Genomic DNA, 23,779 nt, shown 5'->3' on the forward strand with positions numbered 1-23,779 from the left:
CATAGAAATGCCGGACTCCCAAAATTCGAAGAACTTGAAGGGCGAGTCGAAGCCTCAGCCACGACAGGTTAATACCCTACTGCACACCCTTAGGTGAGCTCAGTTTCCCGCGAACTCAAGTAGAGCACGCTGACAGACATCCAGGGGCGAGCAGTTCCGTCACGAGCAGAACCTTCAGCGATCCAATGCCCACCTTGTTCGCCTGTCCTCGTTTCACTCACACAACATCCCTACCCTACCTTTCTCCGAGATCTACGACAATGCAGAGCGCACTGTGGACGTGGAGCAGGGTGCCCAAGCCCGAGGCGTGCCCACGATACCCCCCGTGCGGATTAATCCTGGAGGGATGCTGGAGTACGCGTATCCACGAGGCGAAGTCCCTGGTCCACCGATCCCGAAGAGCTGGAGCGGGGTGTCCGGCAGGGACAGGGATAGCGAGGTCGACAAGGAGGCGCGCAGAGCCGATGCGCTCTCGCTCATCTTCTCTCACCTGCCCCCGAGTGCGGGTTCTGGATGGGTACACGCCGAGGATCGGCGGGAGCCCACTGTGCCCCCACTCACCCTGCTTTGTCTGCGCGTCCTGCTGTCTGCGTGCTCCGCGGAAGAGTTCGCCGAGGACGTCGTCCCGTGCTTGCCTCCCCACCTGCGACGCGACCTTCTCCGCTGGACAGCCGTGCACTCTCCGCTGTCCAACGCGAAGCTGTACGCGCTGTGTAACACCGACGGGCATGCCGATGGTGAACTCATCGTCGTCGGACCCCAGGCGTCGCTACCCCGTGATTATCTGAGAGCAGAGCCTGACAGACTAGGATCCAGCAGACAAGATGTGGATGCGGCAGTGCACGAGGGCGAGGATGAGGATGAAGACTGGTCCTGGGACTCACCGGCATCTCACGCAGACACACCGTCTCCCCTCACTGCGCTCATCCTGCTCAACACTCCTCTCTCAGTCAGCACCTTGTTCACCTTCCCGCCGACGCTTACGCATCTCGCGTTGCTTGCGCTGCCGTCTCCTGCGCCTGTGCACCGCCTTCCGCGCATATGCCCCCTTCTGGAGGTGCTCGATCTATCGTTCAATCCGTGGGTTGGCCAGTCGGACTCTGCAGCGAGAGGTGCATGGATTCTTGCGCGCGGGGAGATGATCCTGGACAGGCTGGAGTGGAATCAGTGGGGGCGATTGAAGGTGCTTGGCTTGCGAGACTGCGGCGTGGGCACCGAAATCGCGAGGCGGGTGAACATGGGGAGATGGGTGGATGTGGAGATCGTCGGGGCAGCATCACGGACTGCCATCTCTTCGTGTCGATCACCGTACGCTGGCCAACTGTAGAGGCATCAGTGAGGAGCCTGACTTTTGATTGAGCACCTGCTGTATTCGGTAAGAGCGAAGAGGACACAATCCAATTGCTGAGTGGAGCGTAAGATACAATGCGTGTTTGATGAGAGCTAGAGTAAGTACAGAAGTACGCCATTCCTGTGAGATACAGTTCCGAATAATAAAACGATGTCCCTCCGATTGTAGCGTGCGTGAGCATCTGTATACCTTACGGCCCCCCGTCCAGGAAAGCGTGCAGGTCAAACCGGGGCACAGACTGAGGGTGACAGAACCCCGTGAAATGATGTACTCTCGACCGCGTGAAGGGGGTAAACCTACCTCTCGTGTGTCGGCATCGACGCCTGCTTTCTTCCGTGCAGCAGTGATGTCGCTGCCGGCAGTCTTTCCGGTGGGGCCAGTAGGGGCTAGCGCTGGCAGACTGCGGGGCAGGGAGAGACCCACGGGCCAAGCGGAAGGTGGAGGAGACTTGACATTCATGTCATGGAGGGCCGACCACAGCACGGACGTATACCGCGTGGACAGCTCGATCTTCGATGTCGTAGGCTGTCCCAGCCGATCTATGAGTATATTCATCGGTCAGTACGAGTGAAAAGACGGCACAAGACTCAGCATACACAGTATCGCGCTCTCGATCTGGTTAGCAACCGCTTCGCGCCGCTCGGGGGTCATGTACTCCGCTGTTGGACCAGACTCGGGCACCCTGTATGCGAGCAACGCGCTCACGCGCCCGAGCTCGTGCAGGTACAGAGCGCGGTCGCTCGCGCTCGGCAGGCGGTTCGCTTCGGCGTAGAGGTTCTGTGCGCGGTGCAGCTGGCGTTCCTCGGCGCTGTCGCCTTCCGGCGCCGCCGGATCGTTCTCTTCACCAGGTCTGTCTGCGATGATGGGCGGCGTGGACGGCTTGGTGCCCGGAAGGTAGTACGGGAGCGGCACGGTTCGGGAGGCTTCGATGAAGGCGAGGATGCGGAGGTTGAGTGCGAGGTGAGTAGGGTCGACGGAGGTTGATGGGATCCACTCGAGGTGGTCGATAGTCTTGGATGCGGGCAGGATTTCGGCGTCCTCGGAGAGCACTGAGGGGAAGTGCTTGTTCAGGAGCACGGTGGCTTCGTCCACCTGGCCCGAAAGGATGAGGATGCGGATATCTACAGACCAGCGACATCAAATGGACGACAGCGACGCTGAGAAGCAGGGATGATGAGTGGTCTGCATACCCTTACGGAGCTCGCCCAAGGAGAGTCTCTCCTCGAATGTTTCGGTATCGAGCAGCTCATCACCTTTCTCGACCGGAGACATGATCTCATCACCGTCGGCATCGAGGTGTTTCACGGCGCTGTCCCTCAGGAAGGAACGAGCAGCATTGGAATAGGAATTGTGACATAGATAATCGAGCACTAGGAGACGCTGTAAATCCGGAATTGAGGTAAGTTGGATGCAGAACGGCCTGGACAAAACCGTACAAGATCGTTCGGAGGGGGCTCAAATGGACGGTTGCTCGGAAAAGACTTGTCGTGAGCAGTAGATAGCTGCATGTCGCCTGGCGTCGGGATGGTCGTCGCAGAGAAAGAGTGTTTTCGTAGGGGTGAGTGCTTGAGTGGCGGCGTGCACATGGATGACTTCTCCGTATCATTTCACTCGCCTGCATGCCTCTCGCATGCATTTCTCCATGCAACTTACTCGTCCTGCAAGTATTCCTCCTTCTCCGTACGTCTCTACAGCATACGAAATGGATTTACGAACGCCTGGCAAAGCACGCGCGGCGACGAGCCAGATAAGCAGAGACTGTCCAGGAATGGAAAGAAGAATCTCGGAAGACGCCGTACCCTAGTCTGCTTTCTGACGCGGGGGGTTAATCGAGAGGTCGGACAATTTAGACGGAGCCTGAAATTTACTAAGGATTCGATACACCGGCAGTTCAAATCAATAAGCCTGCGGTTACAACCCGTTCCATTGCCGACGGGCGCTTACGACCTCTGCCAGTGGGCCCGCTCAGCGCTCAGCGGCCGCTCACCCTTGGAACTTCATTAATGCACCTGCTGGCTCGTCGACTCATGCATTCATCTTTGTACTGCGGGAAACAGACATTGCGGCAGCATAATCTGACCATGTTCTGAAGTTTGGTGAGTATAACTTGAATGCTGCTGCCGAGGAGTGGGAGGTCAGCAGATGATATTCATCAGCTTCGACACCTCAGTTCTTCTCGTTTGACTGCCGTAACATTAATTACAATGCAACCTACACAAGATTATAAGGTTCATCCACCTTGGCATACATGCCCTGTCAATCATATGGCTTTACCCTTGCAGTAGTGCATGAGGATGAATGTACCCCACTGATTGATTCTTATTTCTATGTACAGTATCACAGTATTCCCAATAAATATAGCTGGTCAAAATTTTTCTGAGGCAAACCAGAATGTATGGCACACACATACCACAACTAAGCATGTTTTCCATTCCGTGAGACGCAGTGCGACGCGTCTGTAGGAGGGACGCGTTTTTTCGTTTGTCATTGCACGTGATATGCCGATCGGCAGTGACCGACCTCTTAGAAAGACCCCCATTAAGGAAAGCAGACGTCAGATACGGATATCCTGAGGTACGAAGGTTGAAGCAGAGTAGCTACACTGCCTTTGGGAGACTACCGTACCCCACACTCACTGCCTTCTGGGTCTTTGTGGACGAGAGATCCGTCGGTCTCATCGTCAGAGACAGCGACGATGGCCTCGCCCGCGGCCCTCAGTGATCTCCTCGGTTACGCCTCTATAGGCTGCTGGCTCGGTGCCCAGTTCCCGTGAGTCCTATTCCTTCATTTTTCCGTCCAATTCTCCCATCATCGCGCCATCTGACGAACCATCCCAGCCAGGTCCTCGAGAATATCCGCAGGCAGTCATGCGACGGCCTCGCCCTTCCATTCCTCTTCAGCTGGCTTCTTGGTCAGTCCTTTCTGCGTGCTTGACCGAGTCGTCGTCTGACCGGCTCCAGGTGATGCGACCAATCTTCTGGGCTGTATCCTAACCCATCAGCTCCCATTCCAAGTAAGCGACCGGCTCTCGTGCGCATGCCGACCACTGACATCTACACAGACCTATCTCGCGACGTATTTTTGTTTCGTCGACTTCACCCTCCTAGCCCAGTTCTTCTATTACCGCTCTATCTCGAAGCCGATCTTACCGCCCTTCCTCCATGGCCGCCAACGCACCGGTTCGATCGCCACTCGCCGCATATCCATCGAACGCGCGCCCATACACTACCGTACACTCTCCAACGTCGCAGCGAACGTAGCAGCGGCAGCAGCGCTCGCGGCGGAACAAGAAGAGCAGTCGCGCTGGCACAGACACTCTCTCGAGCGCCCGCCGTATTCGACGATCGACGCGCTCGAAGAAGAGGACGATGACGACGAGGTCTCCGAGGAGGCCCTCGCTCGCCTGGCGGACAGCTTCCACTCCGAGGGCGGGCGCTCGCGGCGGGGGAAGAAGGTCTCGTGGAGCCAGGAGCGCCGCGGCGCGAGCTTGGGCAGGAGCCAGCGGCCGCCTTTATCTCCTCCAACACACATCCATTCGTCTCTTCTGATGACGGCGCAGGCCGATCTTGGCGACGCGCCAGATATTCTTCCCAGGGGTAGGCCGCTGTCCAGGGGAGGACAGGCGGCGGACGAGGAGGAGGACGAGCTTGACTGGTCGGGTGCGCAGAGGCGCAGCTCGCGGGCCAGTCGGAAAGGTGCGAGTATGGTGTTCATGGGCGTGTGGGCGCTGTTTGGGATTGGGACGCTGGCGGGAGGGCAGCGAGTGGTGAGCGATAGTCTGAGTACAGGCCGGGTTTTACACCGCGCGGAAGTCCCAGTGCCATATATCGCGAACTCCGTACCGACGGTGCACTCGAATTCTCTATTTCATGTTCCTGAGCCCACGTCCGTGGTGCTCGATTTCGTCGGAGTACAAGAGGACGAAACATTCAGCGCCTTCCGTCAACCACCGCCATCCACTGAATTTATCATCGGGCGGATCTCAGCATGGGTGTGCACGACGCTGTATCTGACTTCGCGACTGCCCCAGATATGGAAGAATGTGAGCAGCATAATTTGGCCACATGTTACTTTTGTCTCTAACGTTTTGCTCAGTTTGTCAGGAAATCCGTCGAGGTCGAGCGTTTCTTTTCCATACATGCCGGAGTTAAAATGCTGAAACTCGTTGCAGGGACTCTCGATATATCTGTTCATCTTCGCCTTCCTCGGCAATTTGTTTTACGTCGCTTCCATCCTCGCTTCTCCAAAGCTGGGCCTCCCAGCACCCGAAGCCTCGGCGTTCATTCGCGAGAGCACACCGTGCGTGTATACCCGCTCTGCTCGTCTTCACACTCTGACGCGTGCGCCTTTAGGTATTTGCTGGGCAGCGGGGGCACGCTCATGTTCGATGTGATTATCGTCATGCAGGCGCACATTTACCGAGCAAAGCCCCACGGCCACGGGCGGCGGAACTCGCGGACGGTGAACGAGGAGGAGGCCGGGCTGCTGAGTGCAGGCGCGACGGGCGCGGAGGATTCCACTACGCCGTCACGGCGACGGATGGGTAGCTCGACTGAGCCCGACGGTATCTAGATGTTTTTGCCGCTTCGGCAGGACTCTGTCTGGTGAGTGTGTCGGTGGTCATGCGAAACGGATGCTGACGGTTTGCAGGTGTATATCTTTGATGATACAGTTATTGTATGTCCTCAATAATTCGACGATTGTATTCTCTAGAAGGACATCTACTGTTGACGACATATATACGATTGGAGCTCGATACCTGACGACTCTACATGTTACTCTGTTTCCCCTGCGAGCTGAAGTCGCCCAACTTGAGTAAAGTGGAGATCGATCGGGATCATGATCGGGACGGAATTTAGCCACAATCCAAATGCACACAAACATCTGATTTGTCACTAGACAACATCCCTCTGAATTGCCCAGTGTAACTCTCTCACCCTTTGCCACTATGTCGTTCCGTCCAGCTCGCAAGCGAGCAGGCTCGTCGGGTGAGGGTTCGTCGGCACCAAAAATATCCAAAAAAACCAGATTCGTGGAGCCCTCCGAGGACCCGGTCAACTTCGCTGAAGAGGTCGATGCGCAGCTCGAGAACCCATCCGCGCAGCGCAAAGGGCGCGTCAAAACTGAAGGGTATGAATCAGACTCTAGCGATGATGGAGAGGGCGTCGTGCGCAGCCGGAGGGCGGGTGTCGACACGGCCGCAGAGGGCGAGGATGAGGACATGTTCGCCGTGGGTGAGAAGGAGGAGAAGAAGGTAGAGGAGAGCGGGAAAAAGAAGGAAGAATACTTGCGACTGGGAGACATTGAAGGACAGGAGTTTGGCGGTGAAATGTCTGGATCAGAGAAGTCGGAGAGTGTGGATGAGCCAGAGGACGAGGATGACGCGGAGCGCCGGAAGAAGGCAGAGATGGGCTTCGAGCTCTCGTCGTTCAACATGCGCGAAGAGATGGAGGAGGGCAAGTTTGCGGCGGATGGGACTTATGTGAAGTCGTTCGACCCGCACGCAGTCCACGATCGCTGGATGGAGGGGCTGGACGAGAAGGAGATCAAACAGGCGCGCCGGAATCGCCGGCATCGGGAGAAAGAGCAGCGGGAGAAGATGAAGGCGGAAGAGGAGGAGCTCAGGCAATTGGGCGGCAAGGATGTTATCGAGAAGGATTTGGTGGGAATGCTCAAGAAGGGGGAGACTGTGCTGGAAGCACTGCAGCGACTCGGCGCTCAGGCAAAGAAGAGTGGAAGGTCCAAGCAAAGGTGCGCCATATCTTACTATCTCCTCTGAAACCGACTCATACATCCGTTAGCATGAAGCCGAATAACAGACGCAAAGCCGAGCTTAACGGCGACGCAATGCAGGTGGATAAAGATGTCCCCAAAGAAACTTCGCAAATTGACTTTATAACACATCTTGCGTCGACACTTATGTCTCTCGGCGAGACAGACATCTATTCGAAGACATACGAGGAGCTAGTACGCTCAGTCCGATCCTCTGGTAAAGTGGACCAGTCCTGGACACCCCCATCAGCTGATGTCAAATACGAGTACAAGTGGGATGTTCCGGGAGTATCTGGTCAGAGAGGCCAGGTGTTTGGGCCATTCAGCGAAGAAGAGATGCAAGCGTGGTACAAGGCCTTGTACTTTGGTGCGGCTGGTGAAAAGGTCCAAGTACGGAGCGTTGGCGGTGACTGGGGCAGTTGGCGGGAAGTTGTGTCGTAGTGCATCAGGTAACCTCTCGGATGATCTGTCATGTGTACTAGTCCGGCGTGTAACCTTATCTGTATCTGTAGTCGGGGTATACAAATTTCTATGTGGACTCAAACACATGGGTGCCGTCTGTCCTACAATTACGGTATCACAAACAGCACAACGGAGGGTGTCGCACCGGAAACCCAAGGAAGAGGAGCGCTGCTGGGGTGTTAAACAAGCATAGTGGTTAGTGGCTAATGTACTGGAAGACAAATGAGACCTCTGGGAGCCCAACTTCTGCTCGCAGAAGATCATCGTGGTTGCTCTTCAGCTCTTCGTTGGTGAAGTGATTCCACCTAATTCAACCGTGAGCCAGATACTCTGCGAAACTTCGTCGACACTTACGTGCTAGCATCGCCATACAACAGCGCGTGAGATTTCATTGTCTGCTTGCCATTTTTGCACCGCTTGCACTTGAATGTCTCGTGCGTCTCGCAAAGCGTGTTCTCGTTGAAGAGAAAAAGTTTCCTCAGTGCATCGAGAGAGAAGTGACGCTCCGTGTCTTCCTTCTCGTCCACGACGGCCGATGAAAGGGCCTGCTTTGAAGCTTGCCGCTGGAAGATCTTCTCCTCAATTGTACCGGTAGAGATGAAGCGATATACAAAACCTGGGATGGTCAGCCAAAAATAATGATCCTAAGGACTTCTTATCGCACGTACACTCTTTCTTCTGGCCATCACGCCAGACGCGAGCCAAGGCTTGTTGGTCGGCAGCTGGATTCCAATCTGTGGCAAGGGTCAGCGGGTCAGCGATAGCTCGTACAGCACAGATCCTCGGAGCTATCCACCAGGATCAAAGAGAATGAGCCGATTTGCGCCAATTAAGTTGATACCGCATCCACCAGCTTTGCTGCTCAGCAAGAACACGAATTCTTTGCCGTTGGGATCGTTGAATGAGTCAACGAGCTTTTGACGTTTATTGATTGTCATGGTTCCGTCGAGCCGGAAGTAGCCATACCTTCAATATGATACACATCAAATGGCAACTGATTAAAAAAATTCTGGGGAGGCTCACTTTTTGCTCCTTAGCAGCTTCTCGAATAGGTCCAGAGTCTGCGTATAGTTGCTGATCAGGACGATTTTGTCATTGGTCTCTGATCGGATCCTGTGCAGGAAGCTAGATAGGCAGAGGAACATGAGCATATGATAGGTGCTTGTAAGGACAACACCGACCGCTCCAAAACCAAGAATTTGCCACCCCACTCGCAGTGCACATCATGGTTCCTGCTCTTGTCCCTGGTACTACTCCCAGCCCCAGTGAAGCCTTCTGGAAGCAGGTTCTCTGAACCCCTTAGGTCATCAGGCAAATTGAGAAGCTCGGGATGATTGCATAGCTTCTTTAGAATATTGATGGCCTTCAATGGCTGGGAGTCTGTACCACGCAATAGGGCCTGGATTTCAGGCGAGGAGATGAACAGGCGGTACAAGGAGAGCTGGAAGTCGGAAAGACGGCAAAACACCACCTGCTCGTACTTTACGGGCACTGCAAGGAACGTCAGCATACACCCAGTCGCTAAAGCATAAAAACGCACGATACTTGGACAGCAAATCGTTTGTCCGTCGTATGATGAACTTTGCCACCAGTCCTCCAAGTTCCTTCAGCTTCTTCTCACTTGCAGCTTTCATGGCGTCACTGGCATCGGCGTCACGACCACGAATGATAGCGTTCTCGAAGTTTTTCCGGAAGTCGTTCTTTGAGCCAAGAAAATTCGGATTTGCGAAGTTCAACAACGAGAAATACTCGGATAAGTCGTTCTGTGAAGTGTTGTGCAGGACTATTCAAATACTGCACAGGATAAATGCCTGACCTGGATAGGCGTCCCAGATAATATGACTCGACGTCTGACGTTGAGCCCATTCAGAGCTTGGAACGTCATCGACTCTATATAATTGGACATTATGATCGGTCGGACGGGATTGCTAGAGAACATTAACTCGCCTGAATTCTTGAGCCGATGACCCTCATCGCAGAGCAACAGTCCAATCGAGCAATTAGCAAGATGTGCAGTGAGTGTTCGCAATGTTTCGTAGGACACGATCATCACTAAGCAACGGAAGTGTTGGGTATTTCGATGACACATAAGAGGGTAAGTTACCCACCAGGTTGTGAGACATTTCGCCCACCCGCCGCAACCCATCTCGCAACCTTTTCGAGCATTTCTGTCTTTCCACCCTTCCCATCTATAGCGAGCGCTGTGATGGTGTCTTTGCCAAGCCATTTGACTATCCAAAAGGTGAGTCGCGTACTACATAGTGACGAGCAAAAAAATCACCTAGTTCGTTCGCCCAGTTCCTCACCAGACTCGATGGACATGCTATGATGCATTTCTCGATCGTTGGCTTACCGGCATGAGGAGATTGCTTGATGAGCGTCCACAGCAACGCGATACATTGCAGCGTCTTGCCGAGACCCATCTCGTCAGCCATGATGCATCCGTACTGGTTCTCGACAATCATCCCTGTCGTGCATTTGTAGAGGAACTAACAGACAATTCTAGTCAGGCTGTGAGTGAGTGGACGGAATCCAATGCACCTTCACTCCCTCGACTTGGTGAGGCCTGAGTACCTTGCTGAGACGTGGGTCGATAACGACAGCAACTTTGTCGTTCTTCTTCTTCTCCTTTCCACCTCCGAGCAACTCCCTTAGGCTCTTGTGAGGATTGTATAGACCGGACGTCTTCTCTTGTGCTTCTTTCACCGCTTTTTCCTTGGCTTCCTCCTTCTCTCTTTCTTTCCTTTCCTCGTCAGTCTCCCTGTCATCCACTGTAGGATCGTAAAGAACAATAGCGTGGTCTTCCATAGGATCGTGGAGTGGTCTGGGGTTGATATTCGCCAATGGGCGGATCCCGAGGGCGACATTGGTCTGAACGGTCAGAACAATCTCCCCATCCTTGTTTCTCATAGCTGGTATAGAGAACCTCCGCGCGACCTGGTTAAACGGCTTCACCTTGTAGATGGGGTATTCCTTGACATTGTTATCGCGCGGTTGGTCGTCTTTGTCACCCCGTCGCTCTTTCTTCTTTGAACCATCCGAGTCGGAACCATCAGAGTTCTCTTGTGCGCCTTCATACGACACGCGTTTCCTCTTTCGTTGAGGCTGATTGCGTTGCACCAACCTCGACGGTGGCTTGAATGGTTTATTGACCCTAGTACTGTCTTGCAGCCTATCTAGAACCTTGCCATCGGTGGTAGTAGGCGCGTGTCTAAGCATTATGAAGCGGTGAAGCGGTTTAACAAAGGTCGTCGGCGAAAGAGGTTAACAATATAAGGGCGATTGTTGGCCACGCGAGTCACGGGCGTAACGCGCGGCGCTCACATGATAATCATGTGACCGCGAAGTTCGAAGCTGCGCTGGACAGCCCGCCGCTGTCGCACACGGTGGCGGTGGCAGCAGGGTCGATGCGATGTGATGGAGGACGCTTGAACGCGGCGCCTTTGCGACATTGACAAATACACTGGTGGTGAGTTACCAGTCCTCTATCACAAACATGTCAGATACGCGTATCAGATTCGTGCATATCTGTGCCGTGTTTCGCTGAATCTCAGCCTTCAGGGGCCAATACCAGTGTATTACCTCTATGAGAGCTGGATCAATGTGGTCGCGGTTGCTAAAATCCTGAACGCAGCATGCTGAGTTACAACACAGACACTGTGAAGTGAAAGCATGTATGTAAGTACATGGTACCGTCTATGATCTTATCTATGGGAATTCCGTCTGTGATTTTACGCCTGGGACCCCCTTGTGTGGGACTGCAATGATCCGAGTAAATGAAGCCTATATATTGCGGTGTCTCTCAACCTTGCCCCTTCTCACGTTCATAGCATACCACAACCACCATCCGCCACTATCGTCCAAACCATTCCTGATCGTGATCGTAAGTGACGATAGCGCATTTTTTACTTGAATCAACATTAACATTGTTTACAGAGCGCACTTCTGTGGCCTCATGCCCTCCATGTCCTCTGTGCCCCTCTCGGAGCCTAACGATCACCAGAGGGCCATCATCAAAGATTTTGAGGACCAGATACAGACCATCCGCGCCAACATGATGAAGACTGAGGCCCTGATCATGAACGTGGAGGAGGCCATGAGGTTGGTTCTTAAGGCCTTTCCTCCTCAGGCCTCCCTCCGTAACAGCGGCTCCGATGGCGCATCGCACTCCGCCGCGTCAGGCCTCTGATGCTATTGTGGCGGTCTAATGTAAGTCTTGACTAGTTATTTCTATCGGTACATTACTTGACTGATCAGTCATGCACATAGGTGCCATAGGGCGGTTGGGAGGCAGGAGGCTGTGCATGGGCTGTTTCGCTGGGGCTCCGCATCGAGATTGTCACCTGTATTTCTTTCATTTTTGTGGAACCAGCAAAGTGCATGATGCAGATGCACAATAAATGCGTATGAATGACTCAATGCGAAGGGGCCGAACGTCGTGTTTGATTTTTGTCCAGTAATGGCCACCACACGCGAAGGACAAACTTTAAGGTACAGCTCGGCTGTGGATTCACAGATTACAGACTCTTGGATAATGTACGGGATATGCTCATAGTAAGAAGCTTTGGCGGGCTCCCTCTACCAACGTCCATCATCTGCATGTTCAGCAGCTTGAGCATAAGCTGAGAAGTCTTCAATACGAACATGCGTCACGACAACAGTGTCCCCCAGACCCACAAGAGTCGGAGATATATCGAACTTTTGTCCAAAATATTTGTTCTCGGATGCGAACATCACTAAGAGGTTGATGCCTATCATCTCGACAAACTATATGGGTTGCAGCCAAGTTACTAATGCGCCCTGCAATGATATACAGAAAACTTACCAGTTCCCCTGCTAGCAAGCGCGTTCTAAAGCGTTTAAGGTGTTGTTTGTGCACTTCCTCCGCATTCGGATCAATTGCAAGCCTCGCACATGACCCTTCCATCCGCAACGAATCAACGAGATTGGATGCATACTCTCCCTTGTAGAACTTTCCTGGGGGGCCTTTCAGATTCTTGCCCACATTGTCCAACGTTGACCCCTTGGGAGTGACATCTCGGAGAATCACTGGTACAGATACTGCAGAATCGAGGCTGAGGAACAGCGTTGGACGGAGAGGCTCCGAATCACTAAACAAGTACATTAGTCATTTAGTGTCCCTGGGTGACGCGATTGTTGACTCCGCATACCAGCTCGTTGATGAATCTGGTGCGCGATGGCTCTCGGGACCAATGGTTCTGAGACAAATATTAGTCAATACCCGATAGTCACGGAGAGCCCATGCATTGCTACGCACAGTGGCCCAAAAATGGTGGATTGCTTCCACGCAGCAACGCCCTCATTCTTGAGTACATCCGGCTCTGGGGGTTCATCCTCCTGTTCAGCAGCGGCGATGATGCTGCAGATACAATGTTATTTCAGCCGGACTACGGAGCGGTTGAGACGAATACGCACAAATTGGGAGGCGCTTTGGACTGGATTACATCGGGATCGTCTTCGCCCTGAGCGTCTTCATCGTAGTCCGAGAGAGCTTCGCCCTCTGATTTAACGTATCCTGATAACTGAAGCAATTCTTCTCCCTTAGGAGCTTCATGAGGTTGTGCAGGATCTGCAGGCCGTAAGCGATCTAAGCCAGGAATCTCGGCGTCCACATCCAAGCCACCTGTCCCGAATCTGTCACCATTTTGTAAAGTTCCTGCTACACATGGCTCCGCAACAGCGATACCGGCGATACTAGTTGATCCTAACGAAGACACTACAGCCTGGGATGTGAGTTGGAATCCGCTAGAAGACCGTCCTGGTCCAGGTTTAGAGCGAGCACCTTGAGATTTAGATGTTATGGGGTTATGGCTATTCCCCGAGATGGTGGGTCGAGAGGGACCGGAGTGCGCAGCGCCATTGTCAGAGGCACCTCGCATGAATTTGCGCTTGGCGGAAATGGCACCCTCATAACCAATATCCACGTACGGTGCATTGATAAGCTTCACTTTTGGATTGGCTTCGCGATCGCGATGGGCAGGCAAACGGTTTTGTTGCGGCGGTGGAAAAGGCTCGGGATTTAGCAATGCGGAAGCGCCGAAGGGACTGGGGGGACAATCGTCTGCTTCCATCGGATCATCTGCATTGTCGTCATCACCGAATAGAGGCTCGTCCGACGGAAGGGTGAGAGCAGCATCTACCAAGTCCTCCGTGCGCGTCTCAATTTGAGGAGCCTTAGCGCGGGGACCATTTTCATAAGACTTGGACGATGTTTCGTCTGGTACAAGTTCGTCGTTGGGAGGGTTTGGGCGCCGTCCGGATCCAGATCTACCGCGAGACGACGACGAATTCGCGCTCCCATTCGCAACACTTGGCGGATCGGGGACAGAGTGCCGAAGAGACTTGCGTTCCGGAGAGTCTTCTGTCGCACTTTTGTGAGAATGGCCACGGGATCGCTTCTTCCGCTTCAAGGCAGGCGCCTCTATATCGTTTAGCGCGTCCATATCACGTCGTCGTTTTCCTGCAGCTTCCTCTTGGTCAATCAGAGACTTCACCTCATTTTCCGAATCATCCGGTGGGGGTTGAGATGCGGGACCTGGCCTCGACATCGTGTCCATCTTGGCGTGATTCTTTTTGGCTCCGCCTGCTCAGGCATAAATATAAGGAGTTCGGGAAAGAAAGGAGGATCGTACGCGGAGGTCCAGAAGGGAAGAACTCCTCATCCACTTTGAATAGATTGATTTGCTCGAAGTCCCTGCCATCCGTGCTGATGCGCCCCCAGAATTTCCGGATGAAATGTTCTGAGCCCCCTTCAAACGATACAGCTGGTTCCCACCTGTTAGCGTTCCCGCCGCCAGTACAGCGATTCAAATTTGAAATAACAATAGGTCACTTCAACAATCAGACGTGCAGGGGAAATTGTGACGCATACGTGTTATGTTTGTGTGAGTAGTTCTTCCACTGGTAAGCGTAAGTCGGTACCACCGACAGATGCGCGCGTTATTCACTGACCTTTACGCAATATCGCTGTAGGGATGAAGTCAAAGACATTATTATTCGTGCTCAACTTCGTCTTGCATAACGTAAGCTTACCCAAATTTTTCTTCCCTTCTCCTTCACGACTTTCGCCCGTAAGATGGCTTCTGCAGAGCGGTGGATTAGACTACACGAGTTCGCTGGCATACCACGATGAGGACTAACCAACTTCGTATTCATCTGCTGACGCAGGCATGGCCGCTTGATGAGAGTGGTATTAGCAGCCTGGAATCGATGCTGTCATGCGGGGCGGGGGAATAGTCGTCGTTGTCAAACCAAAGCAGAACGCTCGAAGTTCAAACGCCTGTACCGCGCGTGACACGCGGCTCCCCACTGGGTGGGCGCTCCTTGCCGAACGCGTCGCGCACTGACTCGGATCATTTATCCGCAGATATACAGACGATCCATATGTAGTGAACATGCTCTGCGTTGAGTGCAAATCGACGGTAATACATTGACATGTACATTGCATATTATAACCTAGATGGGAGAGTGTGTGATCGGATGGAGGTAGGGACATACAACGCGGTGAATCAAGAAAGCAATGTAGATTAACGAGCGCTAAGCAGTGTAAGTGATTCATAGCATAGCAGATAAAAGTAGTCTTGGTGGATTCGTACCGGCTCATAGTATTAGTATTCAGGGCGACGAAGGAGTCGCCCCGCGATGAGGCAGTCCTTCACCCACGGCAAATGCACGCAGTTAACATCGCCAGCGGTGGTCAGAAGATTCGCGGCATCGCCTGCGTCTTTCACGACAACATAATTGTACACTTTGAGGTCCTTGGACGATGCATATAGGACGTCGGGCACTGCCTCAACATAAGACGCGCCCATACACAGCAGAATTCGAGGCACCATGCGGCTCGCCTCCTTTGCCCTGGCCGCATCCGTAGCATTCTGGTTGCTCGTTAGCAGCGACTCATTAAAGGACGTCGATGGACTCACTCGCTTGGCCGCCCGGGGATGGAGGGGCACAAATTCCGAGTGAACGCAAAGTATGGATAGATCTTCGAATAGCTTCGATGCAACTGGATTCCTCATTATATCTTCGAGGTATTCGATGCTATTTCCCCAATCGAGATCAACCATCTGAGAAACGCGGGCTTCGAGGGAGTCAGAGTACCCTGCGGGCAGCAAATACGGCTGCCAGTCATGGTCGGTCTAGAAAGTCAACTGCTTGAGAATGTATTACATATTCGCAAAGAGCAAAGTAACTCACTTGATGTGCTAGGTTTTTAAGCCAACCGACGGATATGCACGGAACCCCGAGGGCAAGGGCCATGAGGAATTTGGGTTTCTGGTTCGCGTCATCAGACAAGAGGAATACTCTCTCTACGGTATCGCTCTTGATCCAGCGAACGTCCTCCTTCCGCAGGATCCAACACTTGTTGTTTTGACTGTGAGATCCTTCCATAGTGAAGATGGTTGTCCAGTCTTCAATAACCACACCTCCCAGGTTCCTGATACTAGCCATGACGCCATCCTTCACAGCTTCCCAGTTGTCGTTACCTGCACTCAGGGTGACAACAAATCCAGTCTTCGCAAGAGGCTTGCGCGAGATCCTAACAGAGCCAGCACTGACGACGGTCAACTTCGAGGGAGACGGACTAACTTTGAGACTGGGTCGGAGTGCGGTCACCACCGATTCGGTAGTCAGCATTCGATCTTTCCATTCAGTCACCAGGGTACGCGAAGCGATCCGTACTTCTTGTAGCTCCACGACGGAGGTCTCGAAGTCATCACCATTATCGACCTTCACGGTGACCTCGTCGTCCGCACTGCATCCTGTCCACACGGCAATTGTCCCTCTTTGATTGTCCCCTAGCAAAACGTGGTCCCCTATATTGAATTTGCAAAGCCGCATCTTCGACAGATCAACAACGCTTTCGGTACGATCGTCAAAGTGAATGAGATATCGTGGTGGAGAAGTCGTGGAAATTGAGTAAACGGTGCCGGCATAGTAGTGCCCATCCTGTTTCCAGAGGGCAAATACGCGCGTAGCGGCCGAAAAATCTTCTTTCACACCAGAGGAGGAAGCCTTGAGCTTTTTGGTCGGTCGAGGAGTATCCGCTAGAGCTTTGGCGGCCTTTGCGGCGGCCCTGGGAGGGAGTTTCTTCCTCACGGAGGCCGCCCGTCCCCTCTTGCGACCTCGCCTGAGTGGTGCAGGCGCAGCATCCTCTTCATCGTCGTCCATGTAATCGTCGTCAGCAGGCTCTGTAGTATCTTCCTCACCACAGTCCGGCATTTCTGTGTCCAGATCCTCAACAGTTCGCGTCGCTGGTGTTCTGCGTCCCTTCTGGACAACAGGTGTGACGGACTTTCTGCACCCTTTAGTTGCGTCTTCTTCAGGTTGTACCGCACTCTTACATTCCCAAGAGCCAGCGAGAGCGTTAGCTGCGACAGGTCCGTAATCTGTCAAAGGGTCGGAGGATGGTATTATCCTCGTTTCCCGAGATGGTGGGTCTTCGAATCCGCTGTAACGACCGATCTCCTCCATGTCTGCCTCGAAAGGCTCCGTGGCTTTCTTAGCAATCTTGACACCTGCCACCCGAGTCAGTCGACCAGCAGGGGCCTTCCCCTTGCCCTTCTGCTGCTGCACCACTGGAGTTGGAACTACCGCAGCCAACGGAACCTCATCCTGGTCATCTTCGTCGCCTGAAGCTTCGTCCTCATCGTACAAGGCGGAATCTTGGATCACTTCTTCGTCCGAATTCTCTTCGGTCTGGCTCGTCATTCGCTGAACGACATGTCCACGTGACCGTGCCTCAGGAACTGGTGCAGGTAGACGAGCGAGAGGCACAGGCGGAGAACTGTTCTGTCGCGCCATCTCAACATCTGTGGCTTCTGAATCCGGCACTACCTCCATATCGTCGGAGTAACGCGTTCTCGATGTCACCACGTTGTGATGCGATGGTATCGGGATTGGAGTTATAGGAGTAGTTAAACTGCCTTGGACAGCAGATGCATTCGACGGCGGCATGTCCCGCATGGATTCGCGAGGTCCAGCGAAAGTGGACGCCCTCTCTTCCGAAGACATGCCTGTCTGCTCGGTCGATATGCGTGCGCCAGGGAAGAGCGCCTGCATCCGCCATAATTTCTTTGGCCCTAGCAGACCGGCAACGTTCTTGGGCACGGTGACGGTAGTACTGGTTGATGGTGCACCCGGAGGGACAGAAGGGAACTCCACCTGACTCATACCGGGTAAACGGTCAAGGTCGGTTGGACGAGATTCCGCGTCATGTACGTCAGTAGGAGGGGAGGCTAACTGCCTATCCTCTATTTCGTTAGGTTGCGTCGCAGGCTGCGTGGCGAGCTGCGTTGCTTGTTGTGTTACAGGCTGTGTAACGAGCTGTGTTGTCTGTTGCATCGCATGCCGTGTGACAGGCTGCGTTGCTGGTTGCGTCGCAGCCGAAGTATCCGGATTATCCTCGAAAGGATCCAAGTTCAACAGGCGCTCATACGACGATGAAAGCTCAGTAGACACAGACCGAGGAGACGAGGGCGTAGGATCTCCCTGCCCTTGGCCTGCCGGATGTGAACCGTCTAATTCCAAGCCTCTCGGCTGGCCTTGACCCTGTGGAAAGTCATCAGACACCTGCGTATCTCCATCCTGTTGAGACCCGTGAACTGGGGGACCAAGACCATAGTCATGATCGGGCTGCGAATGTTCGCCCCGAGAATTGCTCGACTGCGAGTTCGACGGTGTCGATGCGACAAAGACCCGACCGGCGGAGAGTGGCTGGAAGGGAGTATAAGGATCTAGGCGTCGATCTCGGTAAGGGCGGACGAACATGGGGGCGGTCCGAGAGGAAGACGCACGTCGTGAGTTTTTTAAGCTGGGCTCACCCAGCTCTGTCAATGGGATATGGAAGGCTTTTGTACTCTCAACAATGGCTTTATCTGGATCTTGGTAAGAGTGGATACTGGGAAAGGAACTTTGAGAGGCTGGTGATGGAGATCTCTGGCGTTCAGATGTAAACAATGGGGTATGCGTGCATGCGGCATTAGGTTGTGGCGCAGCCTGCGGAGACGCGATAGGAGACCGGAAGGAGACCACCTTGAGAGGTTTTGTGCTCAAGTTGGGATTATTGAAGGGGCCCCGCGATACAACAGGCGGAACTGCTGGACGAGCAGTGGCATTCGTATTATTTGCTGTGACGAACGTGGATCGAAAAAGGTCGGAGCTTCCAGAGGCCGAAGTAGGCTTACTGGATGTTGTCGTTGGCGCACACGCAGCTGATGGAGAAGTCGGGGAACCTGGAGTAACCAGGAGCCTGTCCCTGTCCCACGATGCAAGAGAATTTTCTTTTTGAGAATCTGCGCCTTCGGGTTGAGCTTCGCCCTGAGAATCGGTCTGCGTCGCAGCGAGACCATGAAAATGATACTGTGGAACAGTGTTGCGAGTGCTGGCATCTGATGAATGGGAGTCATGGATTAATGTCTCGTCCTCTGTGCGGCGGGAAGCGCCAGGATCATCCCTGCTCGGGCCAGTCGTAACATCGCGACGCAATATATTTTCCAGCAACTGCGTTGCTTGGGATTCGCCACTTCCGATCATGGGTGAGCGAACACAGAAGAGTGAACGTGATATAAATGATCACACAGAGGACGTAGGCGGTACAAAGAACTCACCTAGGTTCATCAATTCCGTTCACTAAAGTCATTATATACTTGAACAGTCTGGGTATCTGCAGGAAATGCAAAGGGACGATTACCGGTCAAAAACCTGCGCGAGAATGAACTTCTGCTCACCGGTGGTATTGGATTGAATAGGTCGGATTCCAGAAATTACCCAAGAAGTACAGTGTCGGCAATTGTCTTCGACTTAAAGAAGAGAAAAAATCAGGGAAAAATAGGACATGCGTCAGGATGCCACACTGCGCGTCGGCGGCCAAGCGAGAAGGACACAGCACAGTGGTGGGGGACGAGGTGGTCGGTACGCGTCGAGTTTCGCCCTCTTTGGGCGCTTAAATCACGTGCCAACTTTCGACCTCGAATTGAACCTTGGCGCCGAGTTCGACGCCCACTCGTCCTCACAGATATCGGTGCTGGTCGCTGGCTCGGGATTACCTCTTACTGCACTCGCTCGTTAACCCTTCACGATCTTTACCTTCCATGGCGCGCAAGGATCCACGGCCAAAGCGCGCTGGCCGCAAGTTGAACCATACTGGCCCTAAGCCGAAGTCGAACCGCACGAACCAGAAAGAAGAACAGGCCCCGGGCTTGCAGTCAATCAACTTGGAAGAGAAGCAACCGCCCGATTTTCAGAGCATATCCAGCTACAGGCATTACAAGACCACCACGAGCAAGGCAAAGGGACCCTCGCCTACTGCCAGGCCTCAGATCAAACCTGCCTCCGACGTGAACGTCAAGGTCATACCCGTTGGTTCCACTTTGACTGTATTGCCCACTGGAACGTTTACTGCGCATACTGGCGCTCTACCTCTCATTCCTTCATCTACTCCTCATGTCAGCACGCCTGGTACGACTCCTGGCTTCTCTCCCCTCCCGCCTCTTGCCTCGTTTGCCGCGACGTCTTCAGTGTCTTCGCTGCTACACGAAACGGTACCAACCGAGTCTCTGGAGGCGAAACAGCGCCAGGTCCAATCGCAACCTACGAAGCACGTTTCTACTGTCGCGATCGCCCTTGTCGCTGTCGGCGTGGCTTTCTTGCTCCTCGGCATCTTCATCGTCTTCAGAATCTGCAGGCGTCCTCGCCGAAGGACTTGTCCCACCCCTTCTCTGCCTATCCTTCAAGATCCCTTTACTGATGAGGACGTTGTCGGTGACGAAGAATCACTCTTCGGCGGCAAGGAGCGGGCTTCCGGCAGACCCGAGAGCAACGTCCTGTGGACTTGGACCCAGTACTCCCAACCTTCTCTTAGAAAACCCGAATTTACAACTGCTGGCCTTCCGGAGAGGACCGGCGATGCGCAGATGAATGTGGCTCCGGCAAAGCGAAATTCCACTGGATTCAGTGAGAAACGTACATCTCTTACAGTAGAAGAAAGGTCGGCGGCCCCGTCCCAGCTTCCTATGCAACAAGCACATACCGCATTATCACGTGCAGCAAATCGAGTCTCTGCTATGTCGATGTCTGTCTACCCTGGTTCTCCTCTATCTACAGCCGGCCCAGGAATCGGTGTCGCTCTCGGGGGCGCGTCTCCTCTGACGGCCGATGGGATGCCCGTCCTTCAGCGTAGCATATCGAAGCCGTCCACTCAGCGGCTCTTGAAGAACAGGAGAAGCGTGCGATACAGCATGTACGATCCGTCGCAGATTGGCGAAGACTTGTCTCAGTCCAATCCTGACGTCTACGATGGTGCGCAAGTCACATCTCCAGTGCCGTCGCCCAATGCTCTGCCGAAGTCGAAATCTGTTCAGGGTCGCGCCCGTGTTAAAACACCATACGCTCCTGGCGTCTTGCGCACGTCTTCTAGTGTGTCGGCGTTCCTGGGTCGCGATCCGAATCCATTCGAAGATTCTCAGTATATTCTTCCGCCTCTCTCACCCGCCCTGAAGACAGATGCGCTCAGGGAACGTGACACGAGGGCTTTAGCGTCTGCACTTGGTTTGGCGAGTCCGCCCCCGCCCTCCCCGCAACCGACGTTGTATCCAGACGATTCCATCACACGACGTCAGTCGAGGGTCATTGGGCACGGGAGGGGCCAGAGCGAGGCTATGAGCCCGAGTATGGAGGCAAGTGCACGGTTGGGAAACCTCATGTTGGCCGATTTCACGAGCATGGCATCACTTCCTTCCACACGCGCCATCAGCGGTTCAGATCAGCCTCCGGTCAGGACAAAGAGCACAAGGAAGCGAGCTGATGACAAGCCTCCCCGTGTACCTTCTCCCCCGCCAATGCCTTCCCTTGCGCAGATGGCACTCGCCCACACTAATCCGCAGGATTACGCAGACTACCGGAGCCCGACATACAGCATATATGGATTGTATGAGGCCGACAGGAAGAGTCGAGCACCTGGTGAAGGCGGGTATTGAACAATTTTTTGGATAGGACTCATTATCATTAGATTTGTACGGTTATATTACAACCAAACTTGTAGCATAGCCTCAAGTGTATCCATCTCATAACGTAGACTGTAATCAAGCCTGACTTGCAACATGTAATGGGAATGTCATAGATCAGTATGTAGTGCGTGAAGAGTTTGCAGGTGTCCATCCGTGCAGCAACAAATGAATCAGGAACCATAAAACCAGTAAAAAATAACTCGACGCTACGCAACAGGTGCATGAAGCTCCCCCCCACGAGATGGTGAGGTATCTGCCTCAGGCTCGTCGGGGGTATGGGAAGGTGCAACCAGCGGCGAAGATACAAGCCTGGCCTCCAATGCTCGCCTGTTTTCCTCTTCTTGGCGTGCCCTCTCGGCTGCTGCTGTCGCCAACTTCTGCCCCTCGGCCTCCTTCACCAACGCCTTCAATTCGTCCTCTAGCTCGGCCTCATCTATGTCGGCATCGGGTTGAACCATGTCCACACCCATCCGGATCGCATCGTCCAGTTCTCTTGCATCGATATTGGCGGAAGTCATGGCATCCAAGGTTTCGTCGATCTTGTCCCGCTGAAGTGAAGGATGTGCGAGAATAGCACGAAGAGTAGCCGTTGAAGATTCATAGGATTTCATGATCTATGAGACGCCGATTCAGTGCATGGCCGTGGGATCCGCAAGGTAAGGGAGAGGAACATACTTCGATATCTCCTGCTGATGTTTCCACGCGAATCAGGGTAGACTGCAATGTTTCGAGGGACCCGAGGCGTTTTCGCAATAAATCTTCCCATTGCTTTCGGGCACGAAGATGGCTCATAGCCACCTCTTTACGCTTCTGACGAAGTGCAGATGAGATCTGTTGCGAACGCCTGGACAGTGTCGTCAATGTCAGCTAAATCCATGGGGTAAGAGAAGTCACTGGACTCGTCTATTCTGGCTTGGATGTTGTCAATCTGAGCCTTCAGCTTGTCTACTCCGATCTTTAACTCCAGAACTCCAGAATCTATTGCCGTGATTTCTGGCTGCTGCTCCCCGTCTGCGTTGGAGAACTTGATGACCTGGATCATAGATGGTAAATAAGGGATGAAAAGCCATTATACGGAGCTCATACCTCCTTCTGAACAGCTAGCACTCTCTTATCTCGTTCCAAATACTTGGCCAGTACTTTTAGATCAAGATCGGATAATACGCATCCGTCCAAAGCATGACCTGCGAACTCCTCTCTGAAGCTGTCCGTATTGTACAACGAATCGGCCAGTGATACACCGCTCTTGTTCCGTTGTCTTTGTATCACGTTCACCGCGGCGCGCTCAAGGAGGCTGAGGATTACGTAGTCGCCTTTTACCTTCTTCCACCGTTCAGCGTCGCTCGCATGTCCACCAACCGCATCCTCAGAGCCAACCACGTTCAGTTGCTGCAGTGCCCACCACAACGGCTTGCCGACCATATAAGATGCTATGCGGAACGGAAGCGAGCCTGCATCATAGATGGACTGCGGAGCAGTCAGAAACTCAGGCAGAGAGTAATACACTTTCGTGCTGCACAGCTCAGCCTTACTAGTGTCACGAATGGTCAACGGGCAATGACCAGGAACCGTGGAGGGTTACGCTCACTATGACTGTCGGTAAGCTGAGCGGCTTGCCTACTCCTTCCACCCTAAATTCCTCAGCAATCGAGGGACCAACGGCATGAAGGATCAATCTGTCGGGATTGGCAGGGTGCGCATGCTGCCTAGACATCCAACCTTTGGCCACGAGTGCTTCGAGCGTCCTCCGCCACCACTCTACATTGGATGTGTAGGCGGTGGGATTGGAGTTCTTCTGTCGCGTGAAGTCAGAGTAAAGAGATTTTAGACGAGGTACAGAAGCAGAGGCATATGTCTCAAGAGATGACAATCGATCAGCGGATGGTGCTGGCATGGTGAAAGAAATGGATAGCGTGGAGGCCCCAACTTAAACGCCAGTGAGCGCGTCAGTATCAGGCACGTGCACGTGTGCATGGTAATTGTGAACCAGCGAAGTCAACGATCGTTCACCATGTAGCTTTCTAGCGCACATAAACTATATAGCATTGAAAGCAGTAGCATCGTCACCTGGACTCAGTACATACATAGAAAAAGCAACAGCGAGCAAGTTCGGAGATACCACAACATCAGCAAATTCAGACAAAGCAAAAAAAAACAGGTGTGGTCG

General features: G+C 53.4%; 10 protein-coding genes across 10 annotated transcripts; 5 read left to right on the forward strand and 5 right to left on the reverse strand.

Moving 5' to 3' along the window:
• Nucleotides 1–7: 7 nt before the first annotated feature.
• On the forward strand, nucleotides 8–1,327 carry SCP_0405470 (hypothetical protein; the record flags this gene model as incomplete). Its single annotated transcript, XM_027757279.1, has 2 exons — nucleotides 8–93; nucleotides 145–1,327. The coding sequence occupies 2 exons, from the start codon at nucleotides 8–10 to the stop codon at nucleotides 1,325–1,327; spliced, it is 1,269 nt and encodes a 422-aa protein (XP_027613080.1).
• A 214-nt stretch (nucleotides 1,328–1,541) lies between these two features.
• Nucleotides 1,542–2,937, reverse strand: SCP_0405480 (hypothetical protein; the record flags this gene model as incomplete). The annotated part of the gene is made up of 5 exons (XM_027757280.1): nucleotides 1,542–1,589; nucleotides 1,652–1,890; nucleotides 1,948–2,472; nucleotides 2,542–2,731; nucleotides 2,788–2,937. 5 exons carry the CDS (start codon nucleotides 2,935–2,937, stop codon nucleotides 1,542–1,544), a joined length of 1,152 nt encoding a protein of 383 aa, XP_027613081.1.
• A 1,109-nt stretch (nucleotides 2,938–4,046) lies between these two features.
• Nucleotides 4,047–5,923, forward strand: SCP_0405490 (hypothetical protein; the record flags this gene model as incomplete). The annotated part of the gene is made up of 7 exons (XM_027757281.1): nucleotides 4,047–4,120; nucleotides 4,189–4,262; nucleotides 4,312–4,364; nucleotides 4,413–5,393; nucleotides 5,447–5,467; nucleotides 5,523–5,650; nucleotides 5,704–5,923. The coding sequence occupies 7 exons, from the start codon at nucleotides 4,047–4,049 to the stop codon at nucleotides 5,921–5,923; spliced, it is 1,551 nt and encodes a 516-aa protein (XP_027613082.1).
• Nucleotides 5,924–6,299: 376 nt separating this feature from the next.
• SCP_0405500 (predicted protein) lies at nucleotides 6,300–7,564 on the forward strand (the record flags this gene model as incomplete). The annotated part of the gene is made up of 2 exons (XM_027757282.1): nucleotides 6,300–7,102; nucleotides 7,153–7,564. 2 exons carry the CDS (start codon nucleotides 6,300–6,302, stop codon nucleotides 7,562–7,564), a joined length of 1,215 nt encoding a protein of 404 aa, XP_027613083.1.
• Nucleotides 7,565–7,781: 217 nt separating this feature from the next.
• Nucleotides 7,782–10,804, reverse strand: SCP_0405510 (DNA repair protein; the record flags this gene model as incomplete). Its single annotated transcript, XM_027757283.1, has 12 exons — nucleotides 7,782–7,890; nucleotides 7,940–8,201; nucleotides 8,254–8,319; nucleotides 8,382–8,551; nucleotides 8,609–8,710; nucleotides 8,767–9,076; nucleotides 9,126–9,348; nucleotides 9,402–9,475; nucleotides 9,533–9,637; nucleotides 9,694–9,816; nucleotides 9,867–10,074; nucleotides 10,127–10,804. The coding sequence occupies 12 exons, from the start codon at nucleotides 10,802–10,804 to the stop codon at nucleotides 7,782–7,784; spliced, it is 2,430 nt and encodes an 809-aa protein (XP_027613084.1).
• A 736-nt stretch (nucleotides 10,805–11,540) lies between these two features.
• SCP_0405520 (hypothetical protein) lies at nucleotides 11,541–11,774 on the forward strand (the record flags this gene model as incomplete). Its single annotated transcript, XM_027757284.1, has 1 exon — nucleotides 11,541–11,774. One exon carries the CDS (start codon nucleotides 11,541–11,543, stop codon nucleotides 11,772–11,774), a length of 234 nt encoding a protein of 77 aa, XP_027613085.1.
• Nucleotides 11,775–12,163: 389 nt separating this feature from the next.
• SCP_0405530 (hypothetical protein) lies at nucleotides 12,164–14,777 on the reverse strand (the record flags this gene model as incomplete). The annotated part of the gene is made up of 10 exons (XM_027757285.1): nucleotides 12,164–12,352; nucleotides 12,411–12,696; nucleotides 12,757–12,804; nucleotides 12,864–12,965; nucleotides 13,022–14,189; nucleotides 14,239–14,381; nucleotides 14,478–14,506; nucleotides 14,558–14,572; nucleotides 14,639–14,688; nucleotides 14,747–14,777. 10 exons carry the CDS (start codon nucleotides 14,775–14,777, stop codon nucleotides 12,164–12,166), a joined length of 2,061 nt encoding a protein of 686 aa, XP_027613086.1.
• A 436-nt stretch (nucleotides 14,778–15,213) lies between these two features.
• Nucleotides 15,214–19,247, reverse strand: SCP_0405540 (hypothetical protein; the record flags this gene model as incomplete). Its single annotated transcript, XM_027757286.1, has 5 exons — nucleotides 15,214–15,480; nucleotides 15,529–15,744; nucleotides 15,803–18,342; nucleotides 18,403–19,130; nucleotides 19,216–19,247. The coding sequence occupies 5 exons, from the start codon at nucleotides 19,245–19,247 to the stop codon at nucleotides 15,214–15,216; spliced, it is 3,783 nt and encodes a 1,260-aa protein (XP_027613087.1).
• Nucleotides 19,248–19,698: 451 nt separating this feature from the next.
• SCP_0405550 (hypothetical protein) lies at nucleotides 19,699–21,582 on the forward strand (the record flags this gene model as incomplete). The annotated part of the gene is made up of 1 exon (XM_027757287.1): nucleotides 19,699–21,582. One exon carries the CDS (start codon nucleotides 19,699–19,701, stop codon nucleotides 21,580–21,582), a length of 1,884 nt encoding a protein of 627 aa, XP_027613088.1.
• A 236-nt stretch (nucleotides 21,583–21,818) lies between these two features.
• On the reverse strand, nucleotides 21,819–23,506 carry SCP_0405560 (hypothetical protein; the record flags this gene model as incomplete). Its single annotated transcript, XM_027757288.1, has 5 exons — nucleotides 21,819–22,226; nucleotides 22,288–22,456; nucleotides 22,512–22,645; nucleotides 22,699–23,139; nucleotides 23,201–23,506. The coding sequence occupies 5 exons, from the start codon at nucleotides 23,504–23,506 to the stop codon at nucleotides 21,819–21,821; spliced, it is 1,458 nt and encodes a 485-aa protein (XP_027613089.1).
• Between the last annotated feature and the right edge of the window lie 273 nt (nucleotides 23,507–23,779).

The sequence above is a fragment of the Sparassis crispa genome (genome assembly GCF_003851025.1).
Source record: "Sparassis crispa DNA, contig_000003F, whole genome shotgun sequence".
In the NCBI taxonomy this organism is placed as follows: domain Eukaryota; kingdom Fungi; phylum Basidiomycota; class Agaricomycetes; order Polyporales; family Sparassidaceae; genus Sparassis; species Sparassis crispa.